The 24450-nt window shown below is 33.8% G+C and overlaps 1 protein-coding gene across 1 annotated transcript in view; it reads right to left on the bottom strand.

Annotated features, from left to right (window-relative positions):
• Nucleotides 1–24450, bottom strand: part of LOC147077733 (protein Fe65 homolog) — a 345589-nt gene that overhangs the window by 214556 nt on the left and 106583 nt on the right. Inside the window, exon 2 of the mRNA XM_085960728.1 lies at nt 11511–11933. Coding sequence (XP_085816854.1) covers nt 11511–11673 — 163 coding nt within the window. The 5' untranslated portion in view covers nt 11674–11933. The remainder of the gene's footprint in view (nt 1–11510; nt 11934–24450) is intronic.

Raw genomic sequence — 24450 nt, 5'->3', positions numbered from 1 at the left:
TTGGGATATAGCTTGTCGGAATTCTATTAATTAAGAACGTACTTCAGTGAAACGGTAAATAATTTTCAACAGTAGGTTTTCAATAGTAGAGTCAAACGAAGGAATCGCGTTAGAAGAATCACAAGTAATTCGATGAGTCACTTTCTACGACTGGACAAAAACTCGTGTCCAAAATGTTGAAATGGGATCTCACGCGAAGTCAAAAAGTTGAACTTTGACGCCAGAGAGGAGATTAATCACGTTTTATTATTTTAGAAAATGTTAATTAGCAATCTTGGACGAAAAGTTGTCTATTTGCCGAGTTTTAGTTTCGTTCGCGAGTAATATCTCAAAGAAAACTATTTTATCAGACGTGGATTTGGATTATTTAGCGCCTTCTCGGGGAAATAAATTACCAACCTAAAGAAATAATTTATCAACTTATCCCATCTGTATTAATTTATTTTGATTTGACTCCTCGGTATATATTATAATTTGAAAGTCCGAGGATAAGGGATATTATACAAGTTTTAAAAGATGAGTTAGTTTTGAAAATAGCTGATATTAGGTTTTCATTCTTAAACTCGCGAACTTTGCCAAAATCGGCTCTATTAAGAAAGCTCACGGCGAACTGTGCTGCGGTGAAATGTAATACGTACAATTTACATGTAACCCACTACCTAAGTGGTGATTTTACTTATCTTTTATTTACTATAGTAACAAAACAAAAACGTTTATAAAAACAGCAGTTTACATTCTCGTGAAATGTTGGAATGTCGAAAGAAATGTTATATTTCTTTCATATAAGTTAATTTTCACTATTATACTCGTACCTAATACATATACCACTATGTGCCGTTAGTACAGAGTATTCTTGAATATGAGACCAGAGTCCTTAAGATGTTACCTATTAGCTTGTTGTAGATGACCTATTTTGGATAAAAGCTGTTTCCTCATGTCAGGCTCACCAGGCACCAATAGCGAGGGCTGTGCAGCTGGTCAACGCACTGCCTAGATATGTACACATTTTTAGCGATGCATTATAATTTTTTTTTTTTTTTTTTAATTTCTATTTTATTGTTATTTCTTTTGCAATAAAATTATTTATTGCTTCGTTTTTTTTGCTCTACTAAGTTGATTTACCTGTACTTTTATTTTAAATGTGACGTTGTGAACGTCTTGATCTAATAATTTGTTATGTGCTCAACGTGTCTTTTTTCAATAAATAGATAATATACAACATTTTAGAATACTTTATTTAGAAGATACACCTGATAAGAAACTGACATTTGGGAGGCCAGAAATCAAAATAAAACTTTGTCTAAAATGGAGAGGTATTAGTATGGTATTATTAGGCCAATACTTACATAGGGCTTATAGTGTGAGGAAGAAGAAGACTAGTGTACTAATATTACACACCGACAAGAATTAATGTTAGAATGGATTGGTGTAAAGTTCGTTTTAAAAAAAGTCCGGATGTATGCCACAAGCGCGTATACGCGCAAGGCCGACCATAGAAAATAAGCGTGTATACACGCTGTACTTTACACTCATATTAGCCCCAGTCGACTGTTTTAAATAATTTAATATATTTTACACACATTGCCATCTTTTAGAATTATGGTGAACTACTAAACCGCAATACAAGACAGCATTTGTGCTATACCTACTTTTAATATCCAACAAAAAGATATGTTTATAAGTTTTAATTCGTCGTCCACTGGGTACTACCATGGTAATACTTGCCGGCATTTAAAGGTTTGTATTTCAAAAATATATTTATAAAATATTAAGGGCGGTGCGGACCTTTGCACCATCTCTATTCGCCGATGATTACGTGAGTTTTATTTAAGTATTCTTAACTAGAAAACCAATATCTTAAACCTAACTAATACACATACACCGTTAAACGAGTGAATTAACTAACACAAATCCAATAATAAGTAGGTATTAGAAAATGGGTTCTTTGCTACCCATTTTAATGAAAAGTAAAGAAACGAATATTACAAAAGCTAATTTAGCAAACGGATTAAGTGCCTGCGGCCGTATTTGAGTCCGACAATCGGGTTAAATTTTCAGCAGGCAATTTTAGGGTGAGTAAGTGTGGCCTATTTTCGTAACCCACGTTCCACTTGCACGCGAGCCAAAGGTCGTCTATCACTGCACCAGATCTAACTAACTTATAATGAGCTAACTGAGAATTTCAGCTTAGCAAAATATTTGTACAGTATTAAGTAACAGATATAATTAAGAGAGTATTTACTTAAAAACCTGTGCACTGAGCACTTTACTCACGTATGCATACGTGCGTAAAGTGCTCACTATGCATATTATACGTAGCATGGACCCTATTAATATAAGAGAGATCCAAAACTCAAGATTAACGCAACAGTTTACATGTAATTTATACGAAGGAAAATTAGACGAAACCATCGACGGACCGATTCACAAATAGCAAAAGGCATTCTATAATAAAATTGTTTTAATTATATCGATCAGTATTTTGTAAAATCGGTTGATTTTAGAAACTGGTACGAGTTTTAAAAATCAATATAGTAAACATTTGCTCTTAAGCAGAACGTATTACGGACCTCCAGAGAGTGGAATTTGTATTAATAGTTTTTAAAGTTATACTTTGTCTTCTTTTGGGGCGTTTGATAGATAGTGAAATTGAGAGCTGCGCGCGCACACCGTTACGAAAGTGCGCGACAGTATGAAGTTAGCTGCGAATCAGTCAGATGTATACAAACGCAATTTTGATAGTAGAATTGTTGCTTAGGTGTTATTGTCGGCCATTTGCAATTCCTTACGTAAACAAACGATTAAACGTCAGAGTGACAGTAGTTACTTAAAAATAAAAACAACGAGAAATAATTATATAATTTAGTAATATAAGTTGAAGTGTATAGAAATAAACCAACGGCGCTCCAATAAGCGACCTTTTTTCTTGTGTGTGTAATTTAACAAGATAATTAAGAGCAAGTCGAAGAATCTAGGTTATCAGAAGTTTTGTTTTTGTTTTGTTACGCCAAAGAAGTATAACTTCTAACGCCCGTACGTGAACACACACCGATTTTTTTTTTACTATAAATGTTATTGATTAATCATTCGTCCAATCCATCCATTGTACTGAATCAAGCACTTAATATAAACATATTATTGCGGCATGACTTCGAAAAGAGACCTATAGATGGCGCGGCCCATTGACTGGAGACCGTAAGCGCTATGGAGACAGATTAGGATTCAACTCTATATTTACTTCGTAATTGATGTCTCTCACAGTTTTACAGCCAGTCAGTTTAGTCTGATTAGCTCTTACCCTTTTGATAATACAGGTCCTCTATTTTGAGACTAAGTGCCTTACACTATCGAGATTCGTTTCTAGAGATAAGTGTGGTATCTAGTTATCAAATGTGATATCTACCTGAACTGAACTAATCCTTGAGTGAGTCATCTTATCTTGTTAATCTGTTTTCGTTTACCTTTTGAAGTATTCTCTGTTATTGTTGATTAATCTCTGTGAACTTGGAATAAATACTGAAACCGGAAGTGTTTCTATTTTATAACTAAAACATAATATAACTGGCGACCAACGTGGGCCCAAAATGTTATAAATAAATAAAAACCAACCTATAATATGGATTTTTTCCCTGTCAAGACATCAAACACAACCCACAACATTATTACACAAAATTAACTACCATCTCGGCACATTATGAGTATACATTTAAAAAGTAACTTGGAATTAGTATTTGGCTCCATAAAATACTATAAAATCAAATTATAATTAAAGAAAATTGATATTTTGGGCACCATCTTGGTATTTTATGTTTAAGTTTACCATCGAATTATAATTCAACACCATAACATACGTCATGTCCAAACTAAAAACAAATTAAATCAGACAGTAATAAATTACAGAAGAATGTTATATAATGTTTGAGACTTTCACGGTTGTTTTCACCATAGTAGATTTTTGGGTTACCACCGTGTTTTTCATCATAAAACATATCATCTCTTGATAATGGCCTCTGCAACGAGCCCGAAACGTCGAGTAAAGAAAGAAGTACAGACGGTGGAAACCCAAAAATCTACTACGCCATTTTAGAGTGTAGAGGCGAATATAGTAAAGAGGTAAATTTTGAAGCATCTCGATATCTTAAAAATATGCATATCGGCTGCCTAATCTGCAAATCAGCTAAATGCACTTTTGACCAAAAATAAGATTTTGATGGCATTTTATTATAAAGCATATTCTCTATGCTCACACAAAATTTCGAACACCTAAACCTATAAATAAATGCGTTATCGTTCTTCACACAAAACAACCAACTGCAGGTGCCAAATTTTCAATATCGTAAATGGGCCAACTCGCTCATTATATATTTTTTTCTTTATATATAAAAAGGAAGATAAAATAGTATATTATTAATTCATAGTGCAGTTTATTTGTAAGAAAATCCTAGTGTATTTTCGGAATTGTTAAATTCCGCTTGGTTTTATCTCCTTCCTGAACAATTTGCCCAAATGGAGTTAGCCGGTTTGCAGATTAAAAAGTCGAGTCGATATTCATCATTCCAAATTGAATGCTTTAATACAATAATGTACAATTCGCCGAATTTTCCGAGCTATGTCACCAGACTATATAAAGATACCCTTTTTTACAAGATTATTATATTCCCACTCGTATATGTTTTTTTCATAGGATGATGGAATTAACACGGTGTCACATGACAATATAATATATTTTATTATAACTGTAATCGAAATTTAAAATCTTGAAATTAGATTAATCATAACTTTACCGGCTGTGTCAACAACAAAAAAAACAATCTAATCTGTAGGTTTATAGGTACCTATTGTTACATGTATTCTGTGTTTTTCAATTTTCGTTTTTAAATTGAAACATGCTTACTGTCCAACTGATAAAGAGATCAGCGCACACAATCCTAGAGAGAGGAAAAAATGAAAACAAAAAAAAGCACGGTTAAAGGTGTGAGCGCTGACCCTAGGCGGAATCCGTGCCGGAAAAGGTCGGGAAGCATTGCCGTGCCAAGAATTTCTTTTTTGGAGATTGCATAATGTAAGGTATCATCATTTACCCTGTAATCCAATGTGGTTACTGACCGTGGCCAAAAACAGCTTTTTTACGAAATGTAAATTTGAATCAGTGACAGAATCGACACGCAGGAACATTTAATAACTTAACAAAAAGTGGTAAAAAATGTGTCTCTCGGAAATATATCTTTCTTTCAAAATATAAATATAATATTTTAATCAATAGACATTTGCTAAGAGAAAAGTTGACTTGACAACGCGCGATTTTTTGCATTTCCCTAGGGGAAGGGAGGGAGACTTGATCCCCGTTTTATATTTGTTGTTATAACTTTTCTCCTACTGTGATTGTAGTAATTCTTTATAACCTATTAGTTGCCAAATTTATCTAGGTATTCGTTTATAATTCACAAAATGTGGATAACTGATTTAAAAAAAATATATTTAACAAAATGTCAGGTAAGGGAAAAGTGATCAAGTCACCCCCAATGTGGGTGACTTGATCACTACATATGAGAGATTTGATTAGGGGGGATCCTACATATGTATGACAGTCATAATCATAAATAATACCTCTAGTTATTAAAAGAAAATATTTTATTGACCTTAAACTCTACATAATAATTTATGCTTTTAATAATTAAATCAATGCACATCATTCAACACTAAAATTGCGAAGAGACTTGCGGAAAAATGAATTCGCTTGTTCATAGACTTAAAAATTGATTTAAGTAGATTCTTTGCAATCTGATATCTCGCTTCATCACCTATGTCTTCGACTGCAGGCCATTTAAATGTCTTGTGGTCACGTTTTCTGGCAAATTTCACTTTAAATCTCTTTGCTGTCTGCTGTTGAATCTGCCCAACGTAACGATGTAGCTTCTTTTTGTGTGAAATAAAGTTGACAATTAATTATCCAATCATCTACCGTAAGCTCAAAGTCATCATCGACGTCTGATTCGCACTCTGTTAAAAAATCAGCTTCGAGGACTTAGGTTGTAAAGAGAATCAGGCGATGGAAGAACGGGAACATCATTTTCCGATGAACTCGAAGAATTTTGAATTTGTTTCAAATTTTTCATAGTTTTTAAACTTATTTTTGCTTTTCTGATTTCCATTCTATATTCTTTGTCCCCTTTATGTTCCCTGGCAATATATTCTGCCTCAATAGCCTATAGAAACTAACTATGGGAGATGTGATCCCTAGGGATCTAGTGTCCCATAGTAAACGTGATCAAGTGTCCCCAATACTAGTAAAATCAAAATTATTGAATTAAAACGGTAACTAAAAACGAAATTAAAACAACTACTAACAGCAAATAAATCTTGAATATATACATATAGACTGAATAAATACAGCAATCACTCACCGTTATGTAAAAAGCAGATATTGAAGTCCAAAGATTTAGAAAAAAACTTGTCTAAACTGTCAAAAAGAGTTTGGTCGGACGTGTTCTTTACTCCATTGATTTCGAAAGCTCTGAATATACTCTGACGTCTATGGTATATGGCGGGCAGCCAGTGTTACCAATATTGTAAGATTTCTTTTACACAATAACGAGTTCTTGGTGGGTGAACAAGTCTCCCAGGGGATCATGTCTCCCTCCCTTCCCCTAATGTTTTCTCATGAAAAAATGAAATCATAAAATAAATCAATTCAACTACACAGCCTTTCCAATGTTGTCAGACGAAAAGCATCCATTATGCGGAACCTTATGCTTCTGCTCTATTGACGATGATTTAAAGTCGTCGGACTTTTTACCCGCGTAGAGCATCCTAAATCCGTTGAATTTCAAACAAACTCACCAATACGTCAGAATTCATCGATTAATCACTACGTGAGTTAGCTGATAATTAATACAGAATCAATCGAACGGAAAATAATGTATAATGGTACAAAATTTGTTTATTGATTAGTACACCTTAGATAAATCGAACGACTTATTGTGCGCAGACTTTTGACTTATCAATGGAATGGCTGTATTGTGGTCTGGATGACGGTACACCGCATACGGATTAAGATTAAAGTGACATATTATGATCACTTTGAATCAGAGTTGCTAGCGTTTTTCTTCTTTCTAGCTTGTAAAAAATGCATCTAGCTTATAGCGTTTTTATTAGCATTTTTTGATGCCTCCGACAGCTTTAAATGTGTTAAAAATAAGCCAGATTTTTAGTTCATTTATTCACATTATGAAGGTAGGTCGGGACTTGAGAAATAAAAGAATACAATGAAACAATAAGAGCATTGTGTATTGGCATTATAGTGATGTATTGGTATCAGATAGCTATAGATACTTAGATATGATTTGGCATGTGGCATCAGATTGACGATTATCGGGGATTCCACACTCTGGTATTACCTAATTATTAATAATTATCGTATGTAGGTTGTTAGATTAATTAACTATTTTTTGTCAATATTGAAATGTGTTTCTGGGAAAATTTGGTGAGATTTTTACATGTATATCCATTTTTTTAATTTTAGCACTTTTTTCGATCAGTAAAAAGAGGTATTTTATTTTCTCAAAACCTAGCGTTTTTCCTGCCAAATAGCTTGTTTTCGTACCCCATCTAGTGTTTTTGACAGTTGGCAACACTGCTATGGATGGTAAGCCAGCGCTCCATTGGCGAGCCAATAGTCCGAGGACAATACATCGTCCGGTTTGTCTATGCTCTGCTACTGATTAACGAACGAATAAAAAAGTCGAGCTGTCAAAAGTCTAAAGTTGCGATTATCGTAATGTCTTCCGATAATCCTATAATTTTGTGTTATTTATATGTAGACTTGCATAAAACAATATAGCAGTGAAAACAACACAAGTTTTACGTTTTCTTTTATGAATTTCATAAATACAAATAAAAAAATAATTGATAAATCTCTCATTTTCTAATGTGTAAATTAACAAATTAATCAATGAAAATGTTTAAAACAATTACAGATTTTTTTCGGTCCGAATGATCGCGTATTAATGTCAAATCGAATTTCCATAGTGATCGACAGACGAAGTCTGGCAACTCGGAGAGTAAAATATTAAACATGTTTGAAATCCAACGAGCCTGGTCTGCGGATTAAAAAGTCCGCAGATCTGGGGTGCTCCACGCGAAAAAAAAGTCCGAAGACTGAAAATCGTCTGACTTGCGTGCCAATGGAGCGCCGGCAGCATGAAGAAGTAGGTATACTCCTACTCCGTACGTTTCGCGCCTCTTTCCATATCATTCTCACATCGTATACCTATTTCACTTTTCTATAATTCCTGTGAAGTGAGAGCATTACATACGATGCATTAAATAACGTAAGTTTAATGCATTTTTAACCAATTGCTCCTGTACCCAGTAACCGGCACGCCTCAGCGGAGGGGCGAAGTCTAGAAACCTTTTGTACTTGATATAATATACGTAACCACGGTGAATTATATTTACCCCGAGTAACTCGAATAACTTTATCCGTTCTCTCGGCCAGAGTAACGGTTATATCCGGTGAAACAAATGCCCCACAAGTAGACCGGCCGCTGGGGTGTTTAGTCGGACGTAAAAATGGGTGAGACTTACATAGACCATTGAAAAAATTATATTTTAAAAATATTTATGTGATTTTTTCATGTATCTACCATTTTGTTATTGGTGTTGTTTTTCTTTGATTATGTATTATAAATCAAAATACTGAGCCGACCGTATACTGAGCTTCGAAAACAGATGTTTGTGACGAATACTGTGGTATGACTTTAGGGGCAACGAGGAGATAAGAGAACGCACCGAGCAGCCTCTCATCACGCTGAAAGTGAAGAGGCGACGTTGGACCTGGCTCGGCTACGTGCTGCGGATGCCAGAAGAGAACTTCAACCTGGCTTGCCTGTTCTTCAAGCCGACCGGATTCCGGCGTCCTGGAAGGTCGCTAAATACAATCTACAAAGTGTATACGGCGGAGCTACGGGATGCTGGTTTGACCTGGAACGAAGCAAGACGACTGGCGAGCAGGGATTCTTGGAGGCGCCGCGTGGTGTCCATATGCTCCAGTTAAGGGGCGGATATGGCCAAAGAAGAAGAAGAATAAATCAAAATTGGAAAAAAATAACCTTATAAAGACGATAAATGTCAGAAATCATTATGTTGTTGAAAAAGAACGTAAACGTCAATCATTCAATTCAATTCAATTTTTTTTTAACATATTGTGGATATTACAAATTATAAATGTAAGACGTTCACAATATGACATGAACATTATTATAAAGAGGAAGAAGAAGAAAATAATAAAAGCGATAAAAATGAAAATATAAAAAGAGAACATAATTAATATAAACATACAAAAGCAGTGATAATACAATAATTATACATCTATAGAAGTTCAAAGGTGTACACCGATTTGCTAAGGAGAATGACTATGATCATAGAATATCTATGTTGAATAAGGATTATTTTAAATGTAAACCAATGATAATCTTGAACATAAATTAGTCGTCGTCGTAGATGAGGGCTGTTTCTTTGTGCAATATCAGTGATATAAAGTTGGGTATTTTAGATTAGATTATTATAAACTATGAATAAAATAAAAATTATCCAATATTATATTATTAAACATACATGGTTTTATAATGTAAAATTAATATATTTTTAATAATATACAGGATTATTGAAAATCGAATGTTGTGAACTTTGATTTGTATTTTGATCATACCCGAAAATTGTATGATGTATTTTATGGACCAGTAAAACTATTTGGATTTTTCTAAGTTCTCTACATTTTATCAACTAATGCACTAAATAATTAGAAATTATTTCTCCGCAATTAAGATAACGGTGCCTTAAAAATATCACTAATCGGAAGGTATTGGCATTGTGAATTCCCAAGTATAAAAAAATAGAAAGTTCTTTTCTACGACTGTGGTGATTTCATATAGGCACTGTAACAGAAATCGCCGAAAGCAAATACGAGGGGACGCGCATTGTCATATATGGAATTGTTTTTATGTCCATTATTTTGGAGAATAGCAAATATAACACGTCATACCGAAGCCCGTCATGGGGATACTTTATCCGGCACCCCGTTGGTGCTGCGATTGCCCGACCCTCCCCTAAAATTCTCAGCCTCATAAAGTTTAAGATCGCATCGAAGTGCAAGCCTTTCCCCTTTTATTGATACTGTTATGGGTCTCTTATCTTGGCGTGGGATTACAACGGTGGGATTGCAGACTTGTCCGCTAATCCGCGAGCATCTAGGCACACACGAACAGATTTTTATGCAAGGGGTTTAGGTTTGTGAACAATTATAAGAAACGCTTTGCTTGGAATAAAATAACAATACTAAACTAATGAAAAAATTCTCTTGGTTGTTTAACCACTGTAAGTGCCTCATTATCCAAGGCGTTGATGATACAGTTATGCAGAAAACAGCCAGTTCACAATTTGAGGGGAAATGAGTAATCGTGTTTAACATGGTGTAACCTGTAACATGTTTTCTCTACGTTCTGCATAAATCACAAGCGCTCGAAATGGAGAATTTTACGAACTGGAACGCTCGATAATTTGTCGAAAATATTATTAACATATTGATGTGTTATCAAAAACTTAATTTACCACCTGGTTCCAATTCCCTATTTTTATTTGAAATAAGGGAGTTAAACTAACTAATTTATCTGTCAAATTGATGGGGGAGCCAGTTGAAAACTATCCAATCAAGATTCGCAACTCTCGCAACAGAATCTGACAGTGAAGTGACGTTTCAATATGGCGTCATGGTAATCCAATTTTGTCCGCTTTCCAGATAAGTTTGTGGGACTGTACAATCTTAAACACGGTTAGGTACATATTATTACATCCCTTCAGAATGGGTGGCTGTAGCAAATATTACTTGATTACATGTTTAAACATGACTGACGTACTGGGCAGATTAGATAAAAATGGTGTGTTCACCTTCGGCACCTTCTCGACTGACTTCTTAAAAGGTGCCTCTCTGCATATAGACTCAGATTTCTATAAGCTGACGTACACGTCATCACGTCGCTAGCATAGCGTCGCGTCGCTTGGAGGGGGGGCGGACGTAATGCAGTGTTGAGATGCTGAAGCGCGGGAATTTTGAAATACATTGAATTAATCTTGATCTGTTTAAGTCATAACAACACAGTGTCAATAATTTCTTTTACCACGGGAAAAACTCGACTATAAATTGCAGTTCTCAGTTCCTAATGAATACGACAAAATATTCATCAGAATCACCATGCCTTGCGCTACAAAGAATTTTCCAGGGTTTTTGCAAGGTGGTTTCATAGACCCTGGCCGAATTCAAATTAGCAATGCCCGATGCGGGTAGACGAATGGTTTTCAATAAGGCATATTTCTCAGCCGGCACAACTTTCATTTGACTAGCATCAAGAAGAATAGTTTGCGTGCCAAAGTCCAGAACTCTATAGTAAATGCGAGGTATACATAAAGACATCTAGAAGGAAAAAATAGGTATATATAAAATCAAATAGACTCACCGAGGAAAATGTCGTCATCGTCCTGCGGCCCCATGTGCTGCTGGTGGTGGTGCACGAGCGCGGCCATCGCTCGCGCCAGCGCCGGGGGCGAAGCGCCGTCCGCGGCGTGAGCGTGTGCCCGCAGCGAGAGCGGCGACGCGGCGAGCACCCCGCCGCAGGGCATATCCCGACGCGAGACCCCCTCGACACTCACTCGTCGCCCGACACCACTGCGCTACGGCAAGACGCCTTGCAGAGCATGCTATCGACACACCGTCAGATTTCTACGAATCTTTGATGTTTTCTCCCGCAGTTGTCATCCACAGATCGAAGCACTGAATTGCATTATTTAAACTTATTTTTGACAAACTGTTTATGTATATTTGAAACAAATAATGCAGCTTATACTATACGGATTTTATTATAAATTTGTTATTTTTATTTCTGAAAATGTTGACATATAAGAGTATTGAAAAACCTGAATTAAGTAAATAAGCCAACAAAGGAACATCTAAGCTCCAAAGTATAATATCAAATTGTCTTTAATAAGCTAGAAAGATAAAGTTTGGCTACAATACTTATTATGTTCTAGTAAATCAATATTATACGAAGTGTTGCATGGTGTCCGTAGCCGACTGCCTATTTGAGAGCTTCTCAAATTTAGCTATAAACTAAAAAAAAACATTTTTTAATTTAATGTTGTAATCTATTAAAATTTATAAGACGCAAATGACTTAATGAGGTTATTATTTAATAATAACCTTATTTATATGAATTTGTTTTATATTTAGTACTGTAGAGGTTTTACACAAATCACGTCGGGGTCACCATTTATTAGGGGGTTTAGTTGTAGTGTGGTATAATAACTACTCCGAAATATAATATGATCAGATAGATTGCGTTTAGATGTTTAGATATTTTAGATATGATTTTAATGGGCCTTTACAAAAGGAAACGCGTGTGAGCATCTTTATCGTTTTGTATTTCGTATTCTTAGTTCGTAGTTCTACAGTACAACGTCCTTTAAAAAATCACATTCCAATAATTTATAATTAGATAGTAATACGTATATAATAAAAAATATAAAAAGCACAAATCATGTTATTTGGCTTACTACATTTGAAAAATATTTTATTTACACAAATTGTCGACGAAAGTTTACAATGTACACTATCCTTTTTACGAGCTTATAAACGGCCTTTGACATACTATATCAATGCGATGTTCGATCACTGAAATAGTGGCTAACATAATATACACTGGTGAAAAGCTATAACAATGCATTCTTTGATCATGTATTATGCTCATTTGGTAGAAAACTCTGTTTATATTTTTTTTGTGCAAAAATTTAATCGTATCAATAAACAATTATTATTTAAACCGCCCATGGAATAAATATATATATATATAGGAACCTATAATATTTATTTCAACACCTTATATTAAAATAATACATTAGTATCTACTTTTTAAAGATATTCTGGTTTAGTACATACTGTACTTAAATACTTTTTATTCGATACAAAGACTAATAACTTTGGTTTTAATAATTTCCTTCTTCCCAAACGATAAAATAAATATTTTTTAAATTAATTATCGCGAATCGCTGTAGATGTCTTCTATCAGCTGATCTGAAACAAATGAGAAAATATTTTATTAAATAATGTACAAAAATATTTTAACACCTTATTTCCGTTATAAATGTGTAACAGGTAAAAGGTGGACACTTAATAATAATACTAATATAAGAGTTCAAAAAATAAGAATAGTGCAGCGGGGTATAGATAGTTGTATGACAAGAAGGCATGAGATGTTATAAATCAGGGGTTCCCAACATTTTCTCTGCCTCGAACCTCCTACAAAATTTATAACAAACGAGACCTTTTTTGCCTTTCTTCACATATTTTTCAGCATTTTTCAATTCCAATTAACAAGTTTATAATATTCACAAAGAATATTTATAAAAGGATTATTTATTTCCCGTATTCTTGCACCCTAAGTTGGGAACTCCTATTGTTGAAGTACTAAATCTAGAAAAATGGTATTAGAAAATCGGTGAACCAAAACAGGTGTACAGCGGTATGCAAGAGGCACTACACGGTCACTGTAAACCAAATAAATAGGTACCTACGTGGCAGGACTGCTTCCACAGAACAGATAATAAATAGAATACCGATATGCTATATTCAATACGCCGCACGTTGAAGCAGGGTTTTTGAATGTGTGAGTGTCCTACGAAAATGAAGCACGCATTATGCACGTGCAATAGTGTGTGTAATACACCAATATTAAATGAGCGTAAATGCATATACCGAGAGCAGTTTTCAGTATTCGAAGTACAACGTATTCTTGACACGGATTCTTCCTTACACGAACCGGTTACCTTCTATCGCCTTACCCGTTGGGTATTTCAGTTCCCATTATTTTTGAGTTCCCTGTCTGCTTCTTAGACCTCACAAGGTTTCAGTTAAAAAAAAGGTAGGGGGGGCGGGGGAAAGAAACACAAGTGACCAAGAAGAGTGAAGTTATGTAGAGACTTTAAAACTCGTCTAATGACGATGATAATATAATACAGCACCACACGAAATACCAATAAAAATATTTGTTAATAATTATTATTACAGTTTTCATAATTGGAAAGAAGAATTTGTGTTATAATTTCTCTAGTCATTCGTCTTTTATCTTAGATTACAGTCCTTTAATTGACCCGCGGTTTCTTTTAGACTTTTTTTTGCGAAAACTCAACAAAAGTAACATCATCAAGTTAAGTGGAGTGAGGCAGTTAGTGTTTTATCCAATATCAGCTAAACAGTAGTGTGCTACCAGAAGTCAACATGTACATCGCTAAGATCGACGTTAATTTTCATATTATTGACAGTTTACAAGTGTTTTTAAAATCTTGCGGAAGCTCTTATCAAGGCTAATGTCCGTGCTCCCATATATCTACCGTTCCCTCCCAATATACAGTCCACTCTTATTTATAACCAGGTTCTTTAGTTACAAACCGTAGATACCTACTTTATTTAAACCGACCAAGAACACCTATCACAACAAACACAACAAGAGCTGAAAATAAACGCCTACATACGTTTCGTATTTGATTCAAAATCAATTATGTCATATATTCACACCAATAAAACATGGTCGCTGTAGTTATTAATATGGTGGTTTCCCGTTATTTCGTCGTAGGCACTAGAAAATTAGCTCTTGTAAAATTTTCACGCAGAAACCAGGCAAGAAAAGACGTTTTCGATGGTTTTTTTTTCTACAATATTAATTAAGAACATTCCTTATTTACATTATTTAAGTGCTTTATGGAAATGTTGGGTACAGTGTAATAATTATTACGGCAAAATTAGTCTAGTGATTTTCTTAATATTTCTAAGGCGATAAAATCACCTTCCTCTGTGAATTTTATTAATTTTCTTCCAGCCGTATTCACACTACGGGGGGGGGGTTAAACGCCTATAAATATTCAAACAGCATTCGAGGCGTTAAAAAGAATTTCCATAAAACATAAGCGCAACAGCGTTGTGTGTATTTTTTGACAGATGAAAAATGGCGGACGTTAATTATGAAACGGAATGCTAAAATAATTAACATAACTTAGTTCACGGAAAACGGCCGGTATTAAAAACTATTCAATGCAATTCCCTTACAAGTAAACCATTATTTAATATACATACATCAGTAGCGAAGGTTGAAGGTAGGCTGCTAGGATCCGCGATAAATAGTGTATATTAAACTTTGTTAGGCATATGTAGGTATTTGTTTTTATTGAACTACGACTACAATTAATTTACAGATGATGTTGGTTAGTTTTTAAAAATCATATAAGCCCTGCCTAAACCAAAACATAATAGTTTTGGTATACTTTGGGCGATACGACAACATTGTGTATACTTTTTCAATCATACTTATTTGTTTTAATTGGATTAAGAACATTAATTACACATATTATATTGTTGGTTATTTTTTTTGAATTCATTAAGCTATGCCTAAACCAAAGTATAGTAGATAAAAAATAGTATTCTATCTATAAAATTTCCAAACTTATATATGATTTAATTGTGAGTATTATTTACTATGGCTTGGTTTCGCAGGGCTTAATTGAATTTTATAATAAACTAACCAACATCGTTTGTAAATTGTAGTCTTATTTCAATGAAAACAAATACGTTTCACTAACAAAGTTTAGTGTGCACTATTTATGGATGATATTAACAGCTTACCTCCACCCTTCGCCACTGACATACATACATATAATATACACACATAATATATATGAAGGGATGAAAGGTCTGGAGATAAAGTCGTAGTTACTCGGATGACTCGAGGAGAGAGTTTATTTATCGATACAAGTATATAAGAATACATAAATACAATGATAAAGATGGCCGAGTAATGTTATAATGACGGATACGGGATGTACTGACAAAATTGACTATATTATTACACCCACGACATTTATATTATATGACACCCACGGTGGCTGCGCGGCTTAAGCGTTGGACTATAAAGCCGTGGGTCCCAGGTTCGAATCCTGGGTCTGGCAAGTACACATATTGATTTTCAATTTGTATGTGTGGTATGGGCCTAATAGGTTGAGCAAGTGGCTGACATCCATTTCTCGTAAAAAACAAAATCTGTCAATACAAACCTCCACTCTGTGGAGGCCCATATGATCCTATGAGGATCGGACATGGTCGAAAAAAATATATTATTACTGAACTGGCTGGCGATCTACCGAGAAGTTAATATAACCAAGAGACTGGTAACAAGTGAGTACGTGGTCGAGTAAGAAGTGAGAGTAACTCTTTATCAATCGTCCTTCGCTATTTATATGAAAGTAATCAATATCTCACACGAGCCACCGTTTATCTAGGTTAATACATCATACTAGTCTTTGTTGACTATGATTGAGAGACCAGCTGATCGCAGTGTCTAACGGCTACAAGTTGTTTCGATGAGCAAGCATGAGATAACCGATTTCTATGTCATTGCCTGTAATAAAACCGCTGATTCTAGGTGAAGCAATTGATAGTTAAATGACTTTTTGATTTTTAGTTGACGAGATTCATGCTGACCCGGTATAATATTATTGATCGATATACATACATATATAATTTGTAATAACTTCAGATAATTTATTACGATGTACCAGTATTATTGAAAACTAGAAAAAAATGACATTGCCATCATTTCACATTCAAATTCATGTCAAACTATTATGAGAGTATCCTGTAATCAAGTTTGTTTTTTTACGACCCGATTAAAATGAATGATTCCTTTACTTGCGTGTCAGTATATTTTTCAAATTTAAAATTTGCGCTATATTTTCTCGCGTGCGTTACAGACAGACAGACATATAAAAAATCAACCATAGTCAAACTTGCAACATGCCAGTACTCATTTGATGGCATACATATTATTATTATATTTTATAATAGGAGTCCTCCGGTTTTGACTAATAGTGTTAGTACTTTTTTACACTTAAAACTGACTTGTCAATTTTTTAATTTAAAAAAGTTTAACTGAGTAGCCTTTTCAACCTGTCACGAACCACAGTTAAAGAAACACTACTACAGTAAATACAAATGTATTGGTCGTAGGTACAGCTATTTAAGATTGCTAATTCCCCTTATCAATTATCACAATATTTCGTGACCGACCTTCACAAATGTTTACGTTTTTTTCTTTATAATGTCACCCAATTAATCATGACTTTTGACAAAAATCAGATTCTTTTACTTAGAAATGAGCTGACCTGGAACATATGATAAATCATTTACGCATTTGAAAAATAATAAAGGTAATTGGGTGATTTTTTAACCTATTTAGGTACCTATTTATCATTTTCTTCGTATCGCGTACGAAGTACTCTTTTAAATACCACGAAATTATTGATTCTATAATCAAAAATAAAATTTATATGAACCTAAGTAATTGGAATTTGTAATAATCTTTAAGATAAACATACTATAGAATTCATTCTTTAATTTTCGGGTTACGCCGAATACGATAGAAAAAATTGACGTGCGTTACTTGGCGTTACTATTATACGGCAGATATATTCAACCGATTATCTCGTCTTCTAATATTGATACACAAGAAGTAAAATACGTCTAAAAGCCACTACATCGACGAAATAGTTAAGTTCTGTGGAATGAGAAGAATCGAGTCAGCTGTGCGAGGCTTTCATACAGTAGTGGATTTTGTTGTCAGTGGGACATGAGGCGGACGAAACCGGTCCTAATATATTAATTAAAGTGGAATAAGAACTATAAAAAAATTGCGTTTTATTAAATAAAAACAACAATACAATGCAGTTCCACCATGAATTGACAGTTAACAAAATAAAAGAAATGAAAGTAGTGGATTTATTTCAGCTGAAAATAAACTACAACACACTGATTACAGTACAATATGATGTGTGTAATATTTCGTTTGTTATAATCGTAAACCTTCGACTAAGGATTGCAATACCGGTATTTCAAAATCGGTATTCAATTATAAATCGTACCGAAATACCGGTATTTTCGGTATTAATAAAGCATACAGATTTATGTTTTCCGAAAATGAATTCATTCTTAGTTTTTCATTACTTATATAGGTATTATAAGTTTTATGCTATCAAAATGCAAATAATATATTGACTAAAACTAACAAAAGTTAAATAATGTAGCTGTAGTATAGTAGCGATCAAATATCTATTGTTTAATGTATCAAATTATTCTGCAATAATATATTCCCAGCGAATCAATTTCCAGTAAACAAATCTTAGCTAGATCAGCAAGTTGATTGGCAATATTAGATACGGCATATTATTACATCACATCACAGCACATTATATCATTACGGTGTATTAGCCGAATAATCATTTTTCATGGTATCATATTTTCTTACGACTGTAATAATAAATAATATTTCATTTCGTTACTCGAGTTAAAACGCTGACTCTATAATTAGTCCAATATGATTATGTAACAGAATTTAATGTTAATGTATTACTATTTATTGTATAAATAACGAAGAATAATTTATCTAAATGTCACTCGAATCCAAGTACCTAGCTCGTAACTATCTCAGTAGATTATATGTACTATCATTGTATAATATACTATTGTACCGATACGCTGCTAATAAATCTCACCCTGCTACATCGTAGACTTCATTATCATCATCCTCAACCCACACATCGAACACCACAGTAGTGACCCAACAATAACATTAAAACAAAATCCCTCAAATAAACTGATAGAATTGTCGCGATGAATTGACATAATATTTTGAAAAAGAAAACGTTCGTGGCAAATATTATTCTATAACCTGTTGATCCAATGTTTTTTTTTTACTTATTTCAATTTCAATTTATTTATTTTTAACATATTGTGGACATTACAAATTATAAGTTTAAGACGTTCACAACATGACATTTAGAAACAAAGAAATATAAAACAGTATTACATAAAAAAAGAGATAAATCAATATAGGGATAGATAGTAAGTTATTAAACAGTAGAAATGTGTACATTCAAAAAATATAAATTAGATCGGTACAAGGAAGTACACCGGGTGAGTTAAGCAGACCCTATTTTAAGAATTTATAAAACAACGTCCACCTATACTCATCCTCACGTAGGTGGAATCTATCAACACCCGAAGCAATTTCATTGAACATAGTTATCGCCCTATATAGCCCTATATCGCTGATAGTACATCTAACAAACGTTAAATTTGAGAGAGATTTTCCTGTACCCGGACTTGTAGTATTTGTAAAAATTAGCAGTTATACAATATTATTATCTATGCATATTTATAAAGGTCAAGATAATAAATGTAGGTATGTACTTTAGGTTGCTATAAAATAGTGTTTTAAATACATTTTAGTAGATATATTTATTGATAGGTTTTTTTTTTGTATAATATGTTTTGCCGAATACCGATATTCAATAACAAATTCAGAAATACCGGTATTGATATTTTCATTCGATATTGAAATCCCTAACCTTCGACCAACAGGCAGTCATCACCGCGAGGATAGCAGGTTCAATCAAAGTATTTGTGTGAAATTTCATACAAACATAGAGTAACTACGTTAATAAAAATCAATGTGTAATAACATTAATCATTTTTCTCTCGTGTTCGCAGGGGCCAGTCGTGGACGTGTGTTTTCAACGTTAATGAAAATTAAATTGAAAAAACATAGCGGAATTTTCTCATTTTGTCGAGTGTCACAAGGCAATATCAGGGCAATGTATCACTGGCACTTGCTCGAGGCATTCCTACATGCTTTTCCATTTGAATAAATTTACACGATTGCTTTATGTAAGTATATGTGTACGCATATTTTATGAACACACCAAAAGTTCCTATGTACCTACGATCATTATTATTTGGGCGAATTCCGTTAAAATTTTAAGCGTGGCATAATAATTAATTACTTCTCTCGACATATTGCAGTAACCTTTATCAAGATATACACATTACTCAATGAAAAGACAAACCTTAATTGAGGTGCTGATAATCAAATGAGCACCTACTGTCGCCAGATAAAGACATCAGTTTCCCGCCACTGAAATAATTAAGTTTTATATATCTTACAAGTAACTATGTGAAAGTGTTATTTAATAACATGTTTCAGTGTAAACGAAAGACACTCAATGCGTTAAGTCTCAAAGTGCTGTCTCTTTTTAACGAAATAGCCCACCCTTGTGAAGACCATTGTAAATTTTAATAATTGTTATTAATTATTATAGTGTACTGACTTCATCCCCAGTATTCGGGAAAATTCATTACCGCGGTTGAAACATATAAAACTGTCATGTCTTCCGTAATTTCAAAATATTTGAATTATTTAATCAACGTTTTGGCTATGTATTTCCATTATATACCTAAGTATAAAATATAGTAATTTTTTATTTCGTTGTTTGTCTATTTTGTTTTGTTTCCATGAAAAATACAAAACTACATGACCGATATTGATGAAACTTGCTCCGCTTAATAACCTATATTTTATGTATAAACGTGGTACTGTCTCATCTCGATATTTTCAAAGTCACCGAATTTAAAACAAAACAATGCGTTTGTAACGATTCATCATGTGTATGTAAAGTGAGCAGATAGCAGTGGTCGTTTGATGAGGTGAGGTGCGGATAGAGGTATGCACGACTGCATTAAATTGTTGTATATCTTAATGATTAGAAAAATAATATAGAATCAGTATATTTCTTCATACTTTTTATTTCTGTATTGCTAGTTTTCTATGAACCATAAAAAATCATTTGTAAAGTAGATAATTATAATGTTTGAGATTTTCGCAGTCATTTGTTAATATTGGTAATATTATATTGTTGGGTTGCCACCACGTGTTCTTCATCATTCTTTCCTTGACAGTTTGGGTTCGTTGCAGAGGGCATTCTCAAGAGATGATAATTCTTAAAAATTACCTCTGCAACGATCCCAAAGCGTCGAGGAAAGAAGAAGTAGAACACGCGGTGACTACCCCTAAAATCTATTATGATGTAAAGTAGATGTTGAGAAAAATCCTAAAACCTCCGCGTCACGATTTTTATGTGTCAGAAGTATACATCCATAAGCATGACTTACCTTAACCATTTCTTCTTAAGTATAATTTATATGGCAACACCGTATTGTTTAAAATCGCAAAACAACACTTATGGTGGAACAAGCCATTTATGTAAGTCAATTAAATTTCAAAAGAGAGCTGATTTAGAAAAAGTGATATTAATATTTATTTACATTTTACGAAACAAAAACACCCACCTCACCAAGCAACTGAGAATCAAAAATGCATTTCATTGTCATTTCAAAATAGTAACACGATTCAGTTTTTCAGTCAATAAATATGCTATACTAACAGACATTCAGGGATCTCACATCGACTTTATTACGAGCATTTGTATTAACAACATCGCGTCAAACCTGTACCTCACTCATCGTCATTTGATAGTAAAATAGCGTCTGCTTGTTTTACTATGACTATCATATTATTTATTGTAATTTGATTCGAAGTCGTGAATTTAATCTTTGTAATAATATACATATTTACTGTGGAATAAAATGAGTATTTTTATCAATCACACTCATCCTATCTGAATATTGTCATTGCCATCTCATCTACCCTCGTCCTTATTCTCACCCCATATATGTAGGTCCTGCCAATAAAGTATTCAACGTTATAACACAATGAAGGACGTAGGTAATAAATTCGTCGAAAGAATTTATTGCAACTTCTACCACTACACGCCGTGTTTCATTCAGAATTTCCATTATAATGATGGCGCGCCCAGGCGTAAAACTTGGATATATTTATGCCTAAATAATGTGGAAACCGCTGGCGCTGTACTGCCTCACTAGTGAAGCAGGCGTTCTACAGTACAACCCTAGCGCCCTTCCGTTTCGGGGTTGGCCAATCTGATAACGTTCACATTTTATGCATAATTTGATGGTCGTAAAGTTCTCTTGGAAAAAATGACGGAGCTTTTACGACAGTTTCAACTTTTCGCACCCATATTCATTCCGCGCCACTGTATTAAGTAATGCCAAGAACGCCATACCGAATGCACACAATATGAATTTTATATAAAAAAAATAATAATATATTATATAAAATTAGGATAATTATTTTTTTTTTAACTTTCACTACAATACAAAATAAGTGACATATTTTTAGCATACATAATTTTTGAAAACACTTCTGAGAAAATATATTATAACAAATAGAAAAAATCGAATCTGCATCTCTCGGGTTTCGCGCCCTCGCACATAGATCATTGTGCTAAATGTACCATACTTAATTACGACAAATTTTAACTAATGGCTCTTATAATACTCTCTGAAGTGCTTTCACCTGTTATATGAGCACGAAACCCGAGAGATGCAGGTTAGATTCCTTCGGGGTGTCTTACTTCATTCATTTTTTTTTTCTATTGGTTATAATATATTTTCTCAGAAGTGTTGTCAATTATGTATGTTCAATAATTAGAGTGTTACATTCTTAAATCTTGTGAATTATTCGTTGAATAAAAAAAGTAATTACCTACTTATTAAAGATATATATTTTAGTTTCCGTTCATCATTGTCATTACAACCCAGAGTCACCTAGAAAACGTCTTCACTTTCTTCTTCCATTGCCTTAACTTTCAACGATAATGTGTATCTTTCTATACAGTCCAATCATTGCGAATCAATGTGTAAATCCTCTTGGGTGGACGTGTGCCTTACATTCTTAATACAATATAGCCTATCCTAATTCTACGTACGACATTTATTACGTTTGGCAGTAAACTGACGTTTAGTAGCCAAATGGTTACCATTTGTAACAAAGCACTACAAATCTTGGCTTACGTTTTCCGGGTCTATTCGGATATTACGGTAGGTATTAAAAGTTATGTTTTTAAATACTATGCTAGGCTATGGGCCCAATGATAGTAGTATAGTGAAACAGTTGTGTATTTAGTAATATAAGAGCAACAATTATTACAAACACACAAGCTTTGAGGAAATCACGTAAATATATTGTGACCTCACCGAAAATTGAACTCATATTGTATGTGTGTGGATAAAAAAGGATTCAACCAAATGAGTAACTGCTTTCTTTAAAAAAAATAAGTATTATATTATTCCTAATCTTGAATTATATTCCATGGATACCTGTCTTCTCTTGCATATGAAACATATTACATTTGAATGCCTTGGCCTGATCAAACATCAATAAATTAAAAATATATAAATATTTTGTCTTGGCATAGGAATGATAATTTTTGAATCATTTGAGAACTAGACATCATTTATAGAATGTTGAATAATGTGATATTTTGTACAGAATAGACAGAGTGTCATATTTAAATATATTTATTTTACATAATGAACATAACACAACTTACAAATAATTCAAAATTTCCTCTTCTTTAACTAAATACACTACTGTCACTGGCCCTCGTGGCCTATTTTAGTGTCAAAAATAATATATTATATATTTTTTTCACATTAAAAAAATAATAACAATTACAGTTTTTAAATATACGAGTATATGACCTACTCACTAATTTTCCTCACTTTGAATACCTACCTAATAGTTATTTTCCAAATTAGATATTAGAATGAGAAACCATGATACTTTACGAAAATAAATAGGGCTAAAATTATTGTTCTTATTTAATTTCTATTATATTTCTGTGTTATTATGTTTCCTTTAATAATACCGATATATATTTTTCCTGCAGTCGCCTTATACCAGTAAGACAAAACGATTTTTCCAAGCGTTATTTTAAGCTGCTTCTTTAAAATTCTAAACACTGCGAACGGTACGTAGTAAACCAGCTTTCCGGTGTTAGTAGCGGAATACAGCCTGTCTGGTTTTCCCCATTACTTGAGCGTTATTAGCCGGCCGCACTGTAGGTCGGCGCCTTCGGCCGTCGCGACGCCCGTACGGCTCGACTTTGCCGGCGTCGCGACGCCCGTAGCCATACCCACTACTTATCCACATAGGGATTGTAAGCATTTCAAACGGAAATTCAGGTGCCCAAGATATGCCATTTAGGAATTCTGTTAGTGAAATTTTAGTTCATGTTTACTGATTTATGACACTTTACCAGAATATTCCTGACTAATTGGCATATTTAGCAATAACATAATGGTTGAGATCCATTGTAGTTTTTTGATAAAGTAATAAGTTAAAACGCGTCTTATTTGTATAATTAAACAATAACAGTTTACCAATCAATAAACTTCTGACATCCTAATATAGGCACCCTTGTCGTCAGACATCTTCTTCAAGATGACAAAATGAATAAAGGGATTTCCACGGAAACAAGCATTGCATGCTGCCAAATGCTAAGGGGTGAAGTCATTCTATGGAAAAGACAAGTCAACGGTCGATGTATCCGGTTTACGATCCTTAGCCCCAGGTTTCAGTGAATACGATCCTCTAGGTAGGA

The sequence above is a fragment of the Rhyacophila brunnea genome, unplaced genomic scaffold, assembly GCF_057557595.1.
Source record: "Rhyacophila brunnea isolate RB1 unplaced genomic scaffold, BYU_Rbru_1.0 scaffold_12, whole genome shotgun sequence".
In the NCBI taxonomy this organism is placed as follows: Eukaryota; Metazoa; Arthropoda; class Insecta; order Trichoptera; family Rhyacophilidae; genus Rhyacophila; species Rhyacophila brunnea.
This window is presented reverse-complemented; position numbering and strand designations above follow the sequence as displayed.